Source organism: Suncus etruscus, chromosome 8 (genome assembly GCF_024139225.1).
Source record: "Suncus etruscus isolate mSunEtr1 chromosome 8, mSunEtr1.pri.cur, whole genome shotgun sequence".
In the NCBI taxonomy this organism is placed as follows: Eukaryota; Metazoa; Chordata; class Mammalia; order Eulipotyphla; family Soricidae; genus Suncus; species Suncus etruscus.
Window position 1 is genome coordinate 53,535,457 of NC_064855.1, and position 19,284 is coordinate 53,554,740.

At 35.7% G+C, this 19,284-nt stretch overlaps 1 protein-coding gene across 1 annotated transcript in view; it reads right to left on the minus strand.

Annotated features, from left to right (window-relative positions):
- SUPT20H (SPT20 homolog, SAGA complex component) overlaps positions 1–19,284 on the minus strand; it is a 36,886-nt gene extending 17,602 nt beyond the window's left edge. Inside the window, exons 1-15 of the mRNA XM_049778772.1 lie at positions 19,199–19,284; positions 17,277–17,367; positions 14,902–14,937; positions 14,040–14,098; positions 13,730–13,796; positions 11,569–11,698; positions 9,906–10,009; positions 9,002–9,118; positions 8,851–8,904; positions 7,204–7,343; positions 4,998–5,154; positions 4,853–4,909; positions 2,848–2,919; positions 1,779–1,936; positions 134–160 (exon numbers count right to left, since the gene is read on the minus strand). Of these exons, the coding sequence (XP_049634729.1) occupies positions 134–160; positions 1,779–1,936; positions 2,848–2,919; positions 4,853–4,909; positions 4,998–5,154; positions 7,204–7,343; positions 8,851–8,904; positions 9,002–9,118; positions 9,906–10,009; positions 11,569–11,698; positions 13,730–13,796; positions 14,040–14,098; positions 14,902–14,937; positions 17,277–17,279 (1,181 nt within the window). The 5' untranslated portion in view covers positions 17,280–17,367; positions 19,199–19,284. The remainder of the gene's footprint in view (positions 1–133; positions 161–1,778; positions 1,937–2,847; positions 2,920–4,852; positions 4,910–4,997; positions 5,155–7,203; positions 7,344–8,850; positions 8,905–9,001; positions 9,119–9,905; positions 10,010–11,568; positions 11,699–13,729; positions 13,797–14,039; positions 14,099–14,901; positions 14,938–17,276; positions 17,368–19,198) is intronic.

Below are 19,284 nucleotides of genomic sequence, written 5' to 3' on the forward strand. Positions count from 1 at the left end.
ATTTCATAGATCTTAGACATATTCCAGGTTCTTAGAACATACTTTATACGAAGTAGTTTATCAGCAACTCATCAATCTTTTTCAAGTCACACATATATGATTTTCTAATATAAAAGTAATGAGTTTTAATTACCAATTTGAATGGTCATCAGTGGAGGAGCTGAAATATAAAATGTAAAGAGAAAAAAATGTGGTTACTACACCTCAAATTTCATCTTCATGGTTATTAGTTTGATAATCATGGTGCCTAGAAGCTAAAAAAAAATAGAGAAATTGATACCTTGGTATAAAAATTTTTGTCAAATATAATCAAGTGGCTTTTTTTGAAAGGGGGACTCTAGGGAATAACAATCTTCAGTAATTAAGGGACATATGCACAAAGCAAGTAAGTGCCCTACCTGCTAAACTCTCTCAAGCCTCTTAAGTGGATTTTTCAATCAATTTGTTGTTTTGTCTTTTAAGCCAAACCTAGTGGTGGTCAAGAGCTACTCCTGGTTCAGTTGTTTGGGTGGAATGCAGTAGGAATCAAATCCTGGGCTCCAGCATGCAAAGCATATATTCTAATGCCTGGTCCTTGAGTCAGTTTTTTAAATAATAAGAGAGAGCGAACAAGATTGTGTGCATATTTCTGTGTATGTATATACACTTTGTTTCCTTTCTACTTAGTATACAAAAGTAGAAACTAAAAAATGTGACAAAAAGAGCTTACAAGTGTGACAGCAATTTCCTTCAATTTAAGGAAGCAGAGAGGAGAGAGAAGAGAAAAAGAAGAGAGGGAGACAATAAGAGGGAGAAAGGAAGGAAGGGAGGAGGGAAGAGGAGAGAAAGGTACAGGGAGGGAGGAAGAGAATGGGGAAAGAATAACAAAGAGAGGGGCCGGAGCAGTGGCGCAAGTGGTAAGTCGTCTGCCTTGCCTGTACTAGCCTAGGATGGACCTTGGTTATATCCCCAGCGTCCCATATGGTCTCCCAAGCCAGGATCGATTTCTGAGTGCATAGCCAGGAGTAACCCCTGAGCGTCACTGGGTGTGGCCCAAAATCCAAAAAAAACCCAACAAAAACAAACAAAAAACCCACCTACAAACAAACAAACAAAAAAAAAAAAAAGAGAGAAAAATCAAGTACGTGGAAGACAGGAGGATAGCCAAGTAGTCTGGATCCTTCATTTAGTGGCTCAAGTGCTTTAAGTTTGGCCCTTACATGTAATACTGACATACTTTAAAAGTGTCTACATAGGGCCCGGAGAGATAGCACAGCGGCGTTTGCCTTGCAAGCAGCCAATCCAGGACCAAAGGTAGTTGGTTCGAATCCCGGTGTCCCATATGGTCCCCCGTGCCTGCCAGAAGCTATTTCTGAACAGACAGCCAGGAGTAACCCCTGAGCAATGCTGGGTGTGGCCCAAAAACAAACAAACAAAAAAAAAAGCGTCTACATAATTAACTTGTTGCCACTTGGAACATACTATTACTGGGAAACACTTCATGCTTAGGGAATGAGTAGCTAAAGTCTTTAACTTTCAACACATAAACATACAAAAGGGTTATTATCAGAGGTAAAGCCTTTCAAGGTAAGTATTTTAAAAAGATCATAACAAATTTCTTTTAAAAGAAATTAGTATTACAAATAAAACTTGTGTAATGAGGTAGCTATTTACTTGTGCCCACCACCAAATCATTTTGCAGCAATTAGCTAAAAATGAATCCCCAAAGACAAAGTTTTACTAATTTCTAATCAGTAGTTCTAAATAGATGCCTGATTTTATCAATTACATGTACTCACTGGGATGGAGACATTTGGCTGTCACTTTCTTCATCTTCCTTACAAGGCTGTATTTTACCGTAGTAAAGTGGATCCCCAAGTGACTGCAAAATGGTTAGCTTTGTTTTCTGATACTGATTGCCAGCTTCACATTCGAACACATAATCATCTTTTACATCCTGAAAGTGACAGGAGCACCGCAGATAAACATCTTTAGTAAATATGTAACCAATTGTAATTAAGAAAAATCAGCAGTAAAATGACACACTGAGGAAAACAAATGGCACTTACACTCTACACCTAATCATTTCCAAAAGAATGAAACTTAGAATTCTTTTGTTCATATAATTTTGTGAACTGAGTTTTAACAGAATATACTTAACTAACCAAGGCTCTGTGAAATATGAAGAATGTCATACTTATAAATTTGGGGCCACACCATAATGCTGGCCAGGCACTCAAGAATTACTACTGGAAGTGGTCAGGGAGCCATAAGGGATGCTGGAGAACAGACAAGGATAGGCCATGTGCAAGGCAGTGCTATACTGCTGTACTACCTCTTTGGCACCGATTGGACATATTAATGTAAATATTTAATGGTTAAAACTTTTCAAGGCAAATGTTTTTGTCTTTAGTTATTCAATGTGTATATGCAAAATATCTCTTATTTTACAAATTATTCTAATGTAAGAGTAATAAAAAACATTTCTCCCCAACTAAGCCATTAGTTATAGGGAAGTTTAAATAGAATGCTTCTCTTACAATATTTTCCAACTATTCACTTGCAACAAATCAGAAAAATACACACTTAAACTACAAGTAAAATATTTTATACATGATTATAAAAAAATCATACTTAAATACTGCAATTATTATTTATATTAGTAAATGAATTAAAAGACCACTGTCCTTTAAAATAGAAACCTTATGAAAAATAAAATAGTAATTCCTTGTACAAATTCATTGACCCACCATTAAGTTTTTGGAAAAAAAATACCACAAGCTAAAGGCAATTTCACTTGTGCTTACCAAATTCAGACCCTAGAGTAGAAAAAGAATAATCAGAAACGAAAACTGCAATGTTACTTACATGGGCAGGCCAAACTGTTGGCTGTGAGTCATCAGATTTAATAGATTTTTCCACCTTAGCATATTTCTCCACCTAAGAACCGAAGCAAGAGAATACCAGATATAACAAAACCAATAATAGTGACCAAAGGAAAAATCTAAATAAGTCGATATAAAAAATACACACATATATATATTTAGCGCCAGGGATAATGCCACACATACAGAATTTCCCCTATGTGTTAGACCTCTATCCTTAAAGTATTTTTCACACAAGAATTTGTGAATCATGAATATTATCAAGTAGACTTAACTTGTTTGACTCTAGTATATTCCATTAAATAAACTGGTTTATAATGAAACAAAAGCAAAGGTCTTTTTACCATTAAATAAATGTAATAACTACATTTATGCAGAGTGCATTTTCTTTTTATTCCATAAACTGTTAACATATTTATGTCTTTTAAGAAAAGTGAAATGTCTAGGCTGGAATTGCATAGTAATCAAGTTCATGCCTTAATATCTTGGGTTTGTGGCTAATCGACAAAAATGGGAGAGAACACTAGGACAGGATCTTTTCCCTTTGACTAGGTTCTTAATGAAACAGGAGTTGTCATTTTATGATGGAGACAAACTCATAGCATCTAAGGATGATATATTAAAGCTAACAAAAAGTTAAAAACTCTTCACTTTCTAGACAAGCTTAATGACCCTATTATTCCATGTGTAATAATAATCTGCGTAAGTCTACTGTTGCCATCTTCCATGAAACCATGATCTTCAGAATGAGAATCACCTGAGTACTTAAAACTATACTGGGACCTTATTATTCCAGAGTGATTAGGGATCACAGTACCAAGCAACCCAGGGAGATGTCAGAATTATATCGTTTCAGGTCCAAGCCCATATTAGCCAAATTAGAATCTGAAATTTAACAAGTTATCTATAACATTTGTATGCAATATTTGAGATACACTATTTTAGATATTCAGTCTGCTTCCATAGTGAAATTCTCTGTCCTTAAAAATACAGTCCTCAAACGCATGTTACTAAAAGACAGTGTGGCTTACTCCCTAGAGTATCTTTATTTGGGCATTTGACAGTAGTTTTAAAATCATACAGTAAACGTGCGAGCCTGGATGTGAAAGATAAGCAAATGTATGTTCGACTATTAGAATCCAGTGTTTTTTAAAAAAAGGATATCTCATCAAAAAAAAATAACAACAAAGGTATATAATATGGCCACTATGCCAATATTATTAAATTTTAAGTTTAATCACTGAAAATATATCAGGAAGTCCTGATGCAATATTAAAAAATACCCAAGGGGAAAGGTACCTGCCTTGCCCGTGCAAGCCTAGGATGAACTGTGGTTCAATACCTGGCCCCTATATGGTCCCCCAAGCCAGGAGAGATTTCTGAGTGCGTAGCTAAGAGTAACCCCTGAGTGTCTCCAGGTGTGGCCCAAAAACAAAAACAAAAACAAAAAAATACCCCAAGAGGTGCTTTATTCATCTAATATGCCATGCTGTTATTTTGCTATTATTGGCTATTATAGCCATTCTTTGGTTATTTTTATGCTCTTAAAAAAGTCATTTGTTTTTTCATTAGTTTCTTTTTTTGTTTCAAGGTCATATCTGATGACACTCTCAGAAATTAATCCTGGCAGGCTTGAGGGACCATTTTTATGGGAAGCCAGGGATTGAACCTAGTTGGTTGAGTGCAACTGCTGTACTATCACTCCGCCCTGGAGTTTTTTAAATTAGTAAGGTAAGGGCTACAGTGATAGTATATTAAGGAGACCATTTGTCTTGCACATGGCTGACCCAGAATCCATCTCCACCAGCATTCCACATGGTCTCCTGACTATCACCAGGTGGTCTGAGCACAGAGTCAGAAATAATCACTAAGGCCCCCCAAAACAAACAATAGTAAGATAGTCTTTTATTTCCTGAAAGTATGAGCAATGTTAGTTAAATTTATGAACCTTTTATATAAAAATAAGTACAATTTAAGAGCTGACTTACATCCACTTCAGAAGGAACAGCCAAATTACAGGGACTCTGTTTCCACATATCTACACACTGAAAAATTAAAAACAGTGCAAATAAAGTGAGAACTGAAAAGGGTAAAGTTTTAGGCACAATAAGTTTCATTTAAAAGTCAACTTACGTTTCCTGCCTTAGAAATTTTGAGGTCATAATGCTGACCTGCCTTTCTTTCCTTTCTTTTTTGTAAGAAATCAAATAATTTCAGTTGAGGAGGTGGTGGACAATGTGAGAGATCCTGCTGCCGATTCAGAGAGGACCTGGAATACCTCTTAAAACACCTGAAATATAGAGAAATCTAAACTAATGAACTAATCAAAGAAATGCAAAATATGTATAAAGGATTGTCTTAATAAAAAAAAAATGACAAGTATCTGCGGAATATTCTTTCCCACTGCCACATAATGTTCCAGACCAAAAAAATAAAATCCCAAACTGGGTTATCAACCCTTTTTCAGGACAAAAAGTAATATATAGACACACAAAGATACAGACACATAACACACTTATCACCACTACCACCAGAGAACCCAAACTCTGGGTCACAACCTCACAACCTTTTCAGGACAAAAGTAAGGTGCAAACATACTCGGGACAAAAGAATCTCTCTCTCTCTCTCTCTCTCTCTCTCTCTCTCTCTCTCTCAAAAGAAACACACACTCTCTCAAAATTATCTTTAATTAAATAAATTCATAGTACCCCTCAGCACAGATCTGGGTGTGGCATCGTCCATTTTGAGAATAGTACTTGGCACAGAAAATGGAACAGATAGAAAAATAAATCAAAAAGTTTCCTGTGCAACAAAGCTGACACTTGGTAGAAGAATAAATACAAGAAAGATATGCACTAGCTATGTAAAGATCTTGTGTTTAAAAGGTGCTAGTCAGAAACAAACTCTTGGTGGGGTGGGGTGGGCGTTGGGGGAGGACACCCAACAGTGTCTGGGGTGACTCTGCACTTAGTAATTACTCCTGGCAGTTCTTGGGTTCATCACTATCTGGGATGTTGGTTATCAAACCTGGGTTGGTCACATCAAACAGTAAATACCCCACCCACTGTACTAACTCTCCAGCCCCATAAACTTTATTTTACATTTTTTGGAAGCCACATCCAGTAGCACTCAGGGCTTACTTCTTTTTCTTTTTTTTTTTTAATTTTTTTTTGGGGGGGGGGTTGGGCCACACTCTGTGACACTCAGAGGTTACTTCTGGCTATGCGCTCAGAAATTGCTCCTGGCTAAAGAATCATATGCGGCACTGGGGTATCTAACCGAGGTCAGTCCTAGGTTAGCGTGTGCAAGGCAAATGCCCTATCATTGTGTTACCGCTTGAGCCCTAAAGATCTTACTCTACACTCAAAAGATCACCCTGTTAGGCTTATGGCACATATAGGGTACTCAAGATCAAACCTGGGTCAGCAGAGTGAAAAGCAAACACTCTATCTACTGTACTATTGCTCTGGCACCAAATTGTTTTATAAAAATGGGAAATCAGGGTTGGAGTGATACAACAGTGTGTCGGGTGTTTGTCATTCAAGTGGCCGACCTAGGTTTGATTCCTGGCATCTTCATATGGTCCCCAACCATATGTTTGAATCTTGAGTGCAGAGTCAGGGAAGCCCTAAGTATTACTGGATATGACCAAAAACCCTTTACATTTTTTAAAAAGAGAAGGGGGTCAAGTGGGGGACGCATGATTAGGTTCAATGGTACAGCTCAGACCTATCTGGTGTGGGCCCCATGGCCTTCAAGTTCCAAGTGATACTGCTGTAGACCCCAACAAGTAAAAATCTCAAAAGAAAGCAGGTGCTCAAGCAATATGACATGAATAAGCCAACTCCAACTGCAGTCCAAATTAATATTCATTTTTATTTCATTCATTAGAAACTTATAAAATAGCCATGTTATAAATAGGCATTTAGTTATAAACTAACATCTAAAGCTTGTATTTACCAAATCTAAAAATTTAGGAATTTTCTTTGACTTTTTGGAAGTATTAAGAGGATATAAATTGGTTACTGTCATTAGAAAGCAAATTATTCAAAAAAAAAAAAGTCTGAAAAAAAAGAAAGCAAATTATTCTTGCTATTTTTACTTATAAGTTCTAAACTTAGAGAAAACCAGTTTTATTTCCTAAAATACAAAATAATAAATTATTTTATTATATTAAGTTCTAAAACAAAACCAAACAACCCAAATCCATTAAAAATTTCTATTTGGGGAGGAAAAGGGGAAATCAGAGCACTTACAAACTAAGAGGAAAAACAAAAAAGCAATATTTAAAACCACCTGTCCAGAACATCATTTTACACATCCACTAAGGAAATTTTACCTTTTCATAGGACGTGTGTTCATCTTTTGCTTGTTATAGAGTAGTCTGTTTGTGGTGCAGGCTACTGAGATAGAAGGATCAAGACACAACGGTTCAGCTGTGGCTAGGATCAGTTGGCTCTCAAGCAAAAGTTTATCTTCCTAAAACAAATTAGAAAGCTTATGTAAATAATTAAGATTTTTAAGTTATATACATATTACTCAATCTAGAAATATTACATAGGTCTCTGTTATAAACTACAGTTACTGAATATTTTAAAATATTTTTAAAAGCCTATCATTTGCAGCAATAAACGTAATATTCCTTTTGCTGGCCAAACCCAGTGATGACTAGGTATTATTTCTGGCTCAGCACTCAGGGATCATTCTGGCAGTGCTCAGGGGACATATATCGAAACTGGTAGACTGTGTGCAAGGCAAGCAAGTGCTTTTACCTTCATACAATTATCTTTAGCCCTACTGTAATATTTCTAAAGAATTTTCCCTTAATAATCATTGTAATCTAAATATATAGTTCTTACAGGAAAAGCAAAACATTTTCAGTCTAATCATCAATCTTCAGAGTAGAAATGACTGCCCTAATAATCATAATGGTGACCACTGAGCTTCATTTGTGAATGATCGCTCAACAGCTTTTATCCTTTTGCAAATGAAAAGATTACAGACCAAACTAGAAAACTTTCTTCCTATTAAAAGTGATTTGTATGTCTCACTCTTATTACACAGCTGGCTTAAATTTATTTCCTTTTATTTAGTTAACTATTCTCTAAAGCAGGGGTCTCAAACTCAATTTACCTGGGGGCCACAGGAGGCAAAGTTGGGGTGATCCTTGAGTGCAAAGTCAATAGTAAGCCTTGAACACTGGGGGTGTGTGTGACCCAAACAACTAAAACAAAACAAAACAAAAAAAGATTCCTCTAGGAAAGGACCACAAAATGTTGTACGGAGGGCCGTTTGCAGCCTGCGGGCCGCGAGTTTGAGACCCCTGCAGTCTAAAGCAACAGAAAAGTTTAGTGACACTGTGAGGAAGTCAACACTGAAAGGCTAACCTCAATTAACAGTTAGCTGCTCCCCCCCCCCCCCAATTATAATTCTGATAACAAAGTCAGGGTAAGCCATCTTTAGAATTTTGGGTAACTAAAAATCAGTATCTCATGGAACAAACAAATTATTTGTTTGTTTGGTTTGGGGTTTTGGCCACACCTAGCAGTGCTCAGGGGTAACTCCTGGTTCTACACTCAGAAATCACTCCTGGCAGGCCAGGGGACCATGAGATTGAATCTGTGTTGGTCCCAGGTCAGCCGCATGCAAGGCAAATGTCCTACCCACTGTGCTATTGCTCTGGCCCCCAAATGTATTTCTTTTTGAGCAAAGACGAAAAACTGAGTTTCACACTGAGGTTAGTAAGTTCAACTTTATCCCAGTCTAAAGTATCTGAAACTGCTATTTTAATTGCTTGAAGGTAGTAGTAGCATATGTGAAAAAGAGACTATTTACTCCTACAGATAATAAAAGAATCCCAAATTATTCTCATTCATGAAGCTACAAGGAAGTAATGTTCATTCTATATTTTAATAGATTGCCGGATTATTTAATATAATATTTAAAAATTTTATAGTGCCTGTTAAAGAATAAGAAACAAACTAACCTGTGTCCATTTATGATTATCACTTGTTATTGAATGCACATCACAAATTAAAGTCTAGAAAAAAATTGGACATATTGATGTTTACAAACATACAAAAACATTTTATAAAACTCCACCCTCTCCCCTAATTAAAAAAAAAAGCTTGACTTACCTGCATTGTTGGACGTAAAAGAATGTGTCTACTTTGGTAACCAGGAGATTTCATATTACTAGACTGTCTATAATCACGTATTTCCGCTATGACACATCCACAATGAAAAATATTAACCTGTTTTGAGTGAAACATAGAAATATCATTTCTCTGAAATTGTGTTTATTTCATTGTTTCAAATTCTTAACACTTAATTATTTCTTAGGCATTCACATGCATAGATCACACCAAGCAGTACTCATGGGTTACTCTCAGGAATTCATCCTGGTGGTGACTCGAGACAATGTAGCTTCCTGGTTTTAGCTTTTTTCTTTTTCTTTCTTCTCTCTCCTCCTGACCCTCATTCCCTTTTTCTCTCCCAGAAGGTGTTAGGGGTTATTCCTGGCTCTGTGTTTAGGAATCACTCCTGACAGGTTCAGGGGACAATATGGGATGCCAGGGATTGAACCCAGGTCAGCGTTATGCAAGGCAAATTGCCCTGCCCACTGCTATATTATCGCTCAAGCCTCTAGCTATTTTTATTTTTTATGATTAAACTAATTGTTACAAAAATCTTCCAAAAGGAACTGGAGTTAAATCTTATACATAGTTAACCCCACTTTGATCCCTTGCACCAAATATAGTTCCCTAGGCCCTGTCAGGAATAATTCCTGAGCACAGACACAAGAGTAAACCTTGAGCATAGCTGGGTGTGGCCCTAACTAATCCCATACTCCAAAATCTTGGAAAACTCAATTAAATATATTTCAGAAGTTCAAAGGATAAATACCCTTAAAAAATTAGTCTATACAGTCATGTTCTATTAACTTCTAGTAGCCATTTCATGTTCTATTAACTACTGAGAAAACAAAATTTATCAGAAAACAGTTAACAAAGATGCAATTAAAAAACAAAAAATTTGTACCTGAGACTTTTCTAGAAGATCAACCAAAATAGGAGGCAATTCTTCTGCATCCAAATATTCAAGCAATTCCCCTTCTTCATAAGGCAGTCGAATGGTCTCAGAATCTTAATTTTAAAACAAAATGTCTTAAAAATAATGAGGACACACAGAGGGGCCCAGTTATACTAGGGCAGTCTGGGGGGCAAAGGAGGGAGATGCTGGGAACAGGGTTGGAGGGAGGACAAAACTGGTGGTGGGAATACCCCTGATACATCTTATATATTACTGTGAAAGACTTGCAATTCACATTAGTCACAATAAAAATTATTAAAAAAAGATAATAATGAGGATAACAGAAAAGCCTAGTGACATAATTGAGAAGACTTTTATAAAAAAAATACAAGTGCACTTGAGGGCCATATTAAATCATAAATTTTATAATTCTTAAAACATATTTAAAACAACAAAATGAAGAGAAAAATATATATAACTTTCCATAGGAAAATATTTGGCATATCACAAAAGTAATCAACAATAATCAGTGCAACCAAATTTAAGAACCTTTAAGTTTCGTCACAATTGCTTTTTTTTTTTGTCATACCCAGTGGTGTACCTGCCCACTGTATTATTGCTCCAGCCCTCTTTAAGATTTCTTAATCTGAAAACCAGTTATAAATTGGTACTTCATCTTAAAAATGGTCATGTACAGAATGAAAATATTATATTTTCAATTATAGTATATTTATAATATATATATATATATATATATATTTTTTTTTTTTTTTTTTTTGGTTTTTGGGTCACACCTGGCAGCATTCAGGGATTACTCCTGGCTCTATGCTCAGAAATCGCTCCTGGCAGGCTCGGGGGACCATATGGGATGCCGGGATTCGAACCACCGTTCTTCTGAATGAAAGGCAAACGCCTTACTCCATGCTATCTCTCTGGCCCTTATAATATATTTTCAATTAGTACTCAACTCATTAATAAATCTTGAACTTTTTTGCTTTCTTTTCTTCTGTTTTCGGATTACACCTGGCAATACTCAGGATTATGTCCAGCAGTGCTAGGATCACTGGGACCAGGGATCTCTCTGGGCAGGCTTGGCACATATGGATGCCTGAGACCGAACCCAAGTCAGCAAAGTGCGCACCCAGTTTGCTGTACTCTTGCTCTGGTCCCTCATTAAGAAATCTTAACTAAATAAGTAGAACCTATGATTTAACATCAACTTTTAGATGCTTGTATTTATATTTAGAAACAAAAAATTTTAATTCCATTTTATGTAATTTTAACTTTAAAAATCCATGTTAATAGTAATACTTTCCCAATGCATTGTTAGAGATAACTTCTAATGTTCTCCACAGGACATTAAATAGTGGAAGATGTAGAATCAATTATTTTCTTTTAAAATTATTATTGTAGCCCAAAACGACAGGAGGTGGGGTGTTTGCCTTGCACGCAGCCAATCTAGATTCGATCCCCAGCATACCATATGGTCTCTCAAGTCTGCCATAAATAAATTTAGAGTGTAGAGCCAGGAGTAACCTAAATGCCACAGAATGTACTTCAAATAAAAAATTATTGCTTTATTGAATGATCACTTAACAGTTTAAGAAATATACCTTAGCACATTTATCTTAAAGAATACATTTTGTCACTTCTGCTTTCTCGAGGTACTTACCTGATCCATTTTTTCCCCTGAGCATTAGAGAATATCCCTCATTTCCTGGGTATAAGTTGACCACTAAACAAGACAATGTCTCCTGCATAACAAGCTTCTCTAGCAAGTTCACATTTCTTCGTAATTTCTGCTTTAAAGAGAGGAAGAGTTCATGAAAATAATTCAACATAATCTTAACAGATAACATTATTTTTAACAAAATCAGACTGGAAATAATTCCATATTTTTTATATTATAATTGTGACTATAGGGGAAGATTTACAAATATTACTGCCAAAAAAAGTACAGGGCAGTATGTTATTTTTAATCTATTAGTGAGATAAATTAATGTATATCACAAACATCTGGTAATACATAAAACAATTACTTAAATGTGTATTACTAATAAAAATGTAGCAAATATTAAAAAGAAGCAAATCACTAAATATTAGTAAATACATATGCTATACAATTAGCTTTATTATTATAAATAAAAATTGGGTAGTATTCTGGTTTATGTTTTTTGGGTTATTTTTGGGGGGGACACACCTGGTGACTCTCAGGGGTTACTCCTGGCTATGCACTCAGAAATCGCTCCTGGCTTGGGGGACCATATGGGATGCCTGGGTATCAAACCAAGATCCATCCTAGGCTAGTGAGCAAGGCAGACTCTGTCTTACCAATTGCGCCACTGCTCTGGCCCCATATTCTGGTTGTTTATAGGTATTTATTAAATACTTTATGCTCTAATTAGATCGAAACAAACTTTAGATAAAATGTCAAACCTATCAAATGTCAAAATATCTAATTGGTAAGAGAAAGTAAGCAATTTTTAAAAAATCCTATTAAAATCTTCTTGTAAAATATAGCTTAAAGCAAAAAATAAAATAGAATACACATACATCCAAATTCATTGTTTTAGAAGTGCAAAACTTGAAACACATGGAGCTATTTCTTTCATCAATTCATATTTACAAAGATTATCAGTCAATAAAATACTTGTTATGAATGTAAAAAACAAAGCTTTAGAATATTTCATTATATATCGTTGAGCATAAACAAATCCTTGATCTACTGTTACTAAATGAAAATAACCTGTATTTTGAAAACTGTAAAGAAAATAAGGTAAAGCCATTTGATATAAAAAATAGAGAAGATTTTCAAATCTTTTTTATATTTAGAAAATTTCCTAATTGGAGATGACAGGTTAGTCAACTAGATAAGCAGTAAGCATGAGTACCGCTAAAATAAAACAGTCTGGTTTTAATTATATCAAAGTGAACTAGATGAGGACTGAGGGGAAGTTCAAATTCTCTCAATGTAGGAGATTCCAGTGAAGGCTGGCACCTTCTGGATGAACTCCCCTGCACATCCATGAGTGATCTAAGAACACTGAGCTGAGAGTAGATGAACCTTTTGAAGGCTCCAAAAACCAACAACAAAAAACTGACCAAAAAGTTCAAAGGACACCAAGAAATCAAATTCACTTCTGCTGCCTATACTTTTATTAAATTAAAATAATTCACTTGATCGTAAGTTAATTTTTGTCATCAACCTCACATGTTATTATCATACCTAAATTTCCAATTGTTCTTTTATTTGAAAAGGGAAGGCCCATACCTAGCTAGTAATGCTTGGGGACTGTATCAGCCAGAAATCAAAACCAGGATTCTAGCTTTTTGAGCTATCACCCTAGCCAACCTATATATTCTTTAATAGTTTTCACATTTTGTGGAAATCAATGTGAAGAAACACTTCTTCTTTGTCTTTGGTGTGCGAATCATTTCATGGAAAAAAAAGTAAAAGATAAAGAGATTTTTACTTCCTAATGAGATTGTAAGCACTGTTCCCCTTTCTACCTAAGCAAGTGACCCGACACTAGCCAAGACTAGAATCTGGCCAAAAAACAAAAAATTATCAAATTATTCTCAAATAGGGGGGCGGAGAGATAGCATAGTGGTAAGGCATTTGCCTTAGATGAAGAAGGACGGTGATTCAAATCCCAGCATCCTATATGGTCCCCAAGCCTGCCAGGAGCGATTTCTGAGCATAGAGCCAGAAGTAACCCCTGAGCGCAGCAGGATGTGACCCCCCCCAAAAAAAATTATACTCAAATAAAACTCCTTCAAATGTTCCTTTTTCTTTACATTTGAAAACCCATTAAAAAAAATCCCATACTTACCTTAACCTCAGGTTCTTTCTCACATTCTTCAATATATAAGTCATAAAGTTTTTGAAATACAGATTTTCTAAAATTTAACAATAAACAAAATGTGAATATAATAAAACAAATACTATTTTAAATTTTCCTATAACTTGTTCAACCTCTAATAAATTAGAGGCAAAGAACTGAATATGATAGCTAACAATTTCTCATTTTGATACATTCAAAATACATATAAGATAACATTTCTAGGTCAGGTTCTAGCATATTTACCATATTACCATATTTCCTCAAAGACACTAAGATACCAACAATGAAGTATGCATACCTTCCACTAGACAGGTATTTCCTTTTAGGGGGTCTCTGTCGGGCACTTTCAATAACATACTAAAAAATATAAATAAATATTATGAAAACAGATATGTCCTTTGTATGAACAACTATTTAAGTTTAATTAAAACAGCTACTTTAAAAAAAAAAAGTCACACAAGTCTGAGTAGCATTAATTTATACCTTGCAATAAAAAGTTAACTTTTAATTATATTACAATAGGTGAAAGTTAATACATAAATTTAATACATAAATATATGCTATAATACATAAAATATACAGTATCACAACTGTTATTTCATAGGTCAGAAAGTTTCAATAAGGGGCCGGCGAGGTGGCGCTAAAGGTAAGGTGTCTGCCTTGCAAGCGCTAGCCAAGGATCAGGACCACGGTTCGATCCCCCGGCGTCCCATATGGTCTCCCCACGCCAGGGGCAATTTCTGAGTGCTTAGCCAGGAGTAACCCCTAAGCATCAAATGGGTGTGGCCCGAAAAACCAAAAAAAAAAAAGTTTCAATAAACTATTATTATTAGAAGTCTCAATGACATATTCAACTACAGGGCCTCTGTATTTTTAAAGCCAATTCCCACTTAATTCAACAATAAAAAACTTGTCAAAATAGAAAAGCATAATTTTAGCAATTCTATATTCTTGTTCGGAAAGATATTTATCCAAAGTACACTTTAATTTTTATCCTGTAACGGTCTGTGAGAAATTCAAGCAACACAAATGTCACCTATTAGTTTATTTGCATACTTGTCCTAACTTAATACTTTTGATGATCATATACAATTTTCTCTTAAAACTGAGTTTTGCCAAGTAAAGACAGTATTTCAATATGTAACTTAGTCACACCTCACCTCTGCACGATCCAAAGCTAGTTCTAATGCTTGCTGCTGTAAAAAGTAAACAGTGTATTTGGCAATTAGTTATTTCCACACAAATAAAATACACATATTTTTAAAGTACAGTTGTCTTCAAAAAAAGTTATAAAGTATTTACTTTTGCTTCCACTATCTTACTCTATATTCCTAATCTCTTACAAGGAAAAAAAAATACTCATTAGAAAAGCATCTTATCTGATAGTAAATGAGACCAATAAATTCTGAAATGTTTTCCTGTGTGACTGATGGGGAAGGGGAGAGCTAGAACTGTATGTAACTTTTATTTCTTCAGCATTCTAATGCATTCTAAGGATACCATTCAGAAAAATACACTAACAATCAATTTTCATTAAACGAAAAAAACGAAAAAACACATTCTTCTAAAAATCCTGAAAACTTGTGTATCATTATGTTATTACCTAACAACTCAGAGATTTTTATTATGCAGAGAACCTGACATAACTTCTAGGTCACTAATAGAAATGTTGTAAGTGATGATCATTATTACTCTGTTTCAACATATTTAAGATATTATCAGTTATATGTTAAAAAATAACTCTAAGCATGTATTTTTCAGACTCATTAATTCAGTAATACTAAAAAAGAAATTAATTTTTTGTTTCATTTTGGGGCCATACCTGGTGGTGCTCAGAGGTTACTCCTGGCTCTGCAATCAGAAATCACTCCTGGCAGGCTCGGGGGACCACATGGGATGCTAGATATGGAACCCAGGTCAGCCATATGCGAGGCAAACACCCTACCTGCTGTGCTATCACTCTGGCCCCAAGGAATTCATCTTAAGATGATATTTTAGTATTAATAGATACAGTTTGAGATCTATCAGGGTTATAGTATTTTTCAATCAAAATTATTTCCAAGGCACAGAATTTTCATTTATTTATAAGGATCTAAATTCTTCTATTTTGCTGCCTTCAACTTGAAGGTTGCATGGGATAAAACTCATGCACGCACAGAAATAGAAGACTGGAAAAAACATGAATATCACTAGTCTTATGAATTATTAAAAACTTCAGTCGACCATGTCAACCTTATCCATGCATGGAATGAGAATTTCTATATAGCTAACTTTAAGACTGCAAAACATCCCCCCAAAAAACTCCATGTTATCAAACATCTATAATATATTAAGTGGAGGCCAGAGAAATAGTACAGTGGATAGAGAATTTGCCTTGCAAGAAGCCATCTGGTAATCCTTATGGACCTGAGCACCAGGAGTATTCTCTGAGTACAGAGACAAGAAAAAGCCCCGAGAAGAGCAAGGTATGGCCCAAAAGACAAGAAAAAAAATTAAGCATAAAATGGACAAAATATCTTATCATTCCAAAGGTTAAAAATTATTAAACTAATGAGTTACTTTCAAAAAAACATCCTGTAAGGAACAGATTCCCAATGAAACTGAATACCATGATTCAATATTAAATTCTTGAATATAAGCCACCTTCAAATACACAAAACATCTATACAGTTGACAATAAGGATATTTTTTCTCTGAGGATGGATAGAAAAGGATGGTGCTCAGGACCAAGCCCAGGACTTCACACATGCAAAGGAAGTAGGATACAATTCTACCCTGACAAATAATAAGGTTGCTTTATTTTTAAACACTCTTGGCAGAGCCTGAGGAACTCTCTGGTATTGGGAATTTAAGTGGAGTTGATCATATCTCAATCCTCTACTATCTCTCCAAATCATTGTTTTCACTATTTAATGGCAAAAATTAAACGTGTAGTCCTAAATGTCTAATACCTCTGAAGTAGTAAAACATCAAAATGCTAACACTGATGCTAAAAATTAAGGCGTTCTAGTAAGCATACTGTATGTTTTTAAATTTGAAATCTTTAAGAAAAAATTTATAGAGAGGGACCAGAGCGGTGGCACAAGAGGTAAGGCATCTGCCTTGTGCGAGCTAGGTCCCAGAAGCCAGGAGTGATTTCTGAGCCCACAGTCAGGAGTAAACCCTGAGCATCACCAGGTCTAGCCAAAACCAAAAAAAAAAAAAAAAAAAAAAAAAACTAAAACAAACAAAAAAAAACACCCCAAAATCAACAACACCCAACCTCCTTACCAGTAATATGGATTATGAGAAGGAAGATAATGAACCCATATTATGTAAATATTATCTGCATAATGATGCAGCTTACAAGAATCTATGTAATAATTTAAAAAAAAGTCTTAGTTGATGATGTTTTTATGTATACTATGTTACAGTACCACACCCATCAGGATATTTAGGTGCTTCCCACAGCCTTCTCTGCTAATAAGTTTCTTTAAGGGGATGAAAATATGAACATTCTGAAACACAAATATGAGCATATTGCACTTTGGCTTACCATTGTGGTATCAAATAGGCATTCAAAAAAGAAAACTTATGTGCTGATACAGTGGAATGAAAACCATATCTTGAATATCAATTTTAGAGTACTGCAAAAGCAAAAAACAAAATCTCCATTAAAAGTTACCAAGAGAAATAAGATTTTTATTAAAAAAAAGGCATACACACATATACATATATATTCCTAAAACGTCTCAGAATCACTAATTCATGTGGGACAATTTATACTGCGTTGAGTTTTAAGGAAGTAGGGCGGAATAAAGCTGACAGTTATAATTAAATAAATAACATCCAGGGCCCGAGATAGCACAGCGGCGTTTGCCTTGCAAGCAGCCGATCCAAGACCAAAGGTGGTTGGTTCGAATCCCGGTGTCCCATATGGTCCCCCGTGCCTGCCAGGAGCTATTTCTGAGCAGACAGCCAGGAGTAACCCCTGAGCACCGCCAGGTGTGACCCAAAAAAAAACCCCAAAAATAAATAACATCCAGAAAGGAAAAAAAATATTTGAATTACATGTATCCTACCTGATGTCAAAATTACTATTCCTTTTTACTGCCACAGCACCTAACCCATGACCCTGTTCAAGCCCAGCTTTACATTACAAACCCAAGATTTACAATAATCTCCCAAATGCTTCCCGTTATATTTTCCAGGAGTAGCTTTCATTGTTCAGCTCTTTCCCTTAAGCACACTAGATACTTGAAGCAGCTCATCCCTCTAAAATAGATTCTCAACTGGAGAGCTTAAAGCATCATATTCAACTACCCAGAGATTCCTATTAGCTGGTTTGATTTAGAATCCAGGGAAAATTCCGTTGGAATTCACTCCTATATTCTCTATGCCTGGAAGACAGGATAGACTCTAAAAAGACATGATAAACCATGTCTTTGTGTCTATATACAACTGAGTTAAAGCACATCTTCAAGTGATTAAAAATCATTTTCTATATGAAATGATTTTAGTGTATTTTTGTTCTACACAAAACTTTAGGTTTTGCTAGTTTAGTTAAAAAATAACAGAAAACAGTAAAATGGTAGGTTGTATTAAAGAACTCAGGGATAATTATTTTGAAAGTGAGTTAGACATTAATCCTACCCTAGGGAAACGTCATATTAAAATCCCAGGTCCATTTCAGATGGAAACTTTCAGATCACTGTGCAGAGATAAAATGACTCATATCCCTAAATCAGGGGCGCACAGTGAAAAAAAAAAAAAACAAAAAAAAAAACGCCTGATTACTTCTTCGTCTTGCAAACACTAGGATACTAAGCATGTAATTCAAAAATCCAACATGTTGACTATATTGACTAGAAGCATGAGGGAAAACAACCATTATCATCTGCATTTTAAAAATGAGAGTCCCCCCAAATCACACAAGCGGATCAGAAAACAAACCCATTTTAAACCTTGCATTCGACTAGATATTATGACCCCATGCAGCCTCCTCAATCCTTGTTCATTTCATAAAAAGCCAAACATTTTAAATGTACACCCCAATTCCTGGCAGGGCTAACCCCCTAAGGTGACATTCAGGTTAAGAGTCCTAGGCCCGTTCTTTGTGGGATCTTTGAACCACACCCGGGGGCGCTCAGGCCTTCCACTCCAGATTCTGCAAACTCAGGAATCGCCCCTGGGGGTGTGGGGCTCTCGAAACCTTGGGGGTCGGGTTGCGAGTTCCCTCAGTACTTCCAGGGCGCTTTTCAGGCTTCCTTCCAAGACGTTCTGAGATGAACGCGGCCCCACCTCTCCCAAGCGTGGGTTGGTGAGGGAGACTCGGTCCAGACCCCAAATTAATTTTGCGCTTTAGTGACTAAGGAGCCATTACTTCCACGGGGGAGAAAAAAAAATCAAGAAACCCTCCCCCACTCCATCCTCCCCGCAAAGCTCTCCTCGACCTTCTGAGTTCTTTTTTTGAAATACCTCTAACTGGAACCTGAAAGTCAAAATGGAAATGAAAACAAATAAGAACAAAAGAATAATTTAAAAAAAAAAAGGTGGCTGGGCAA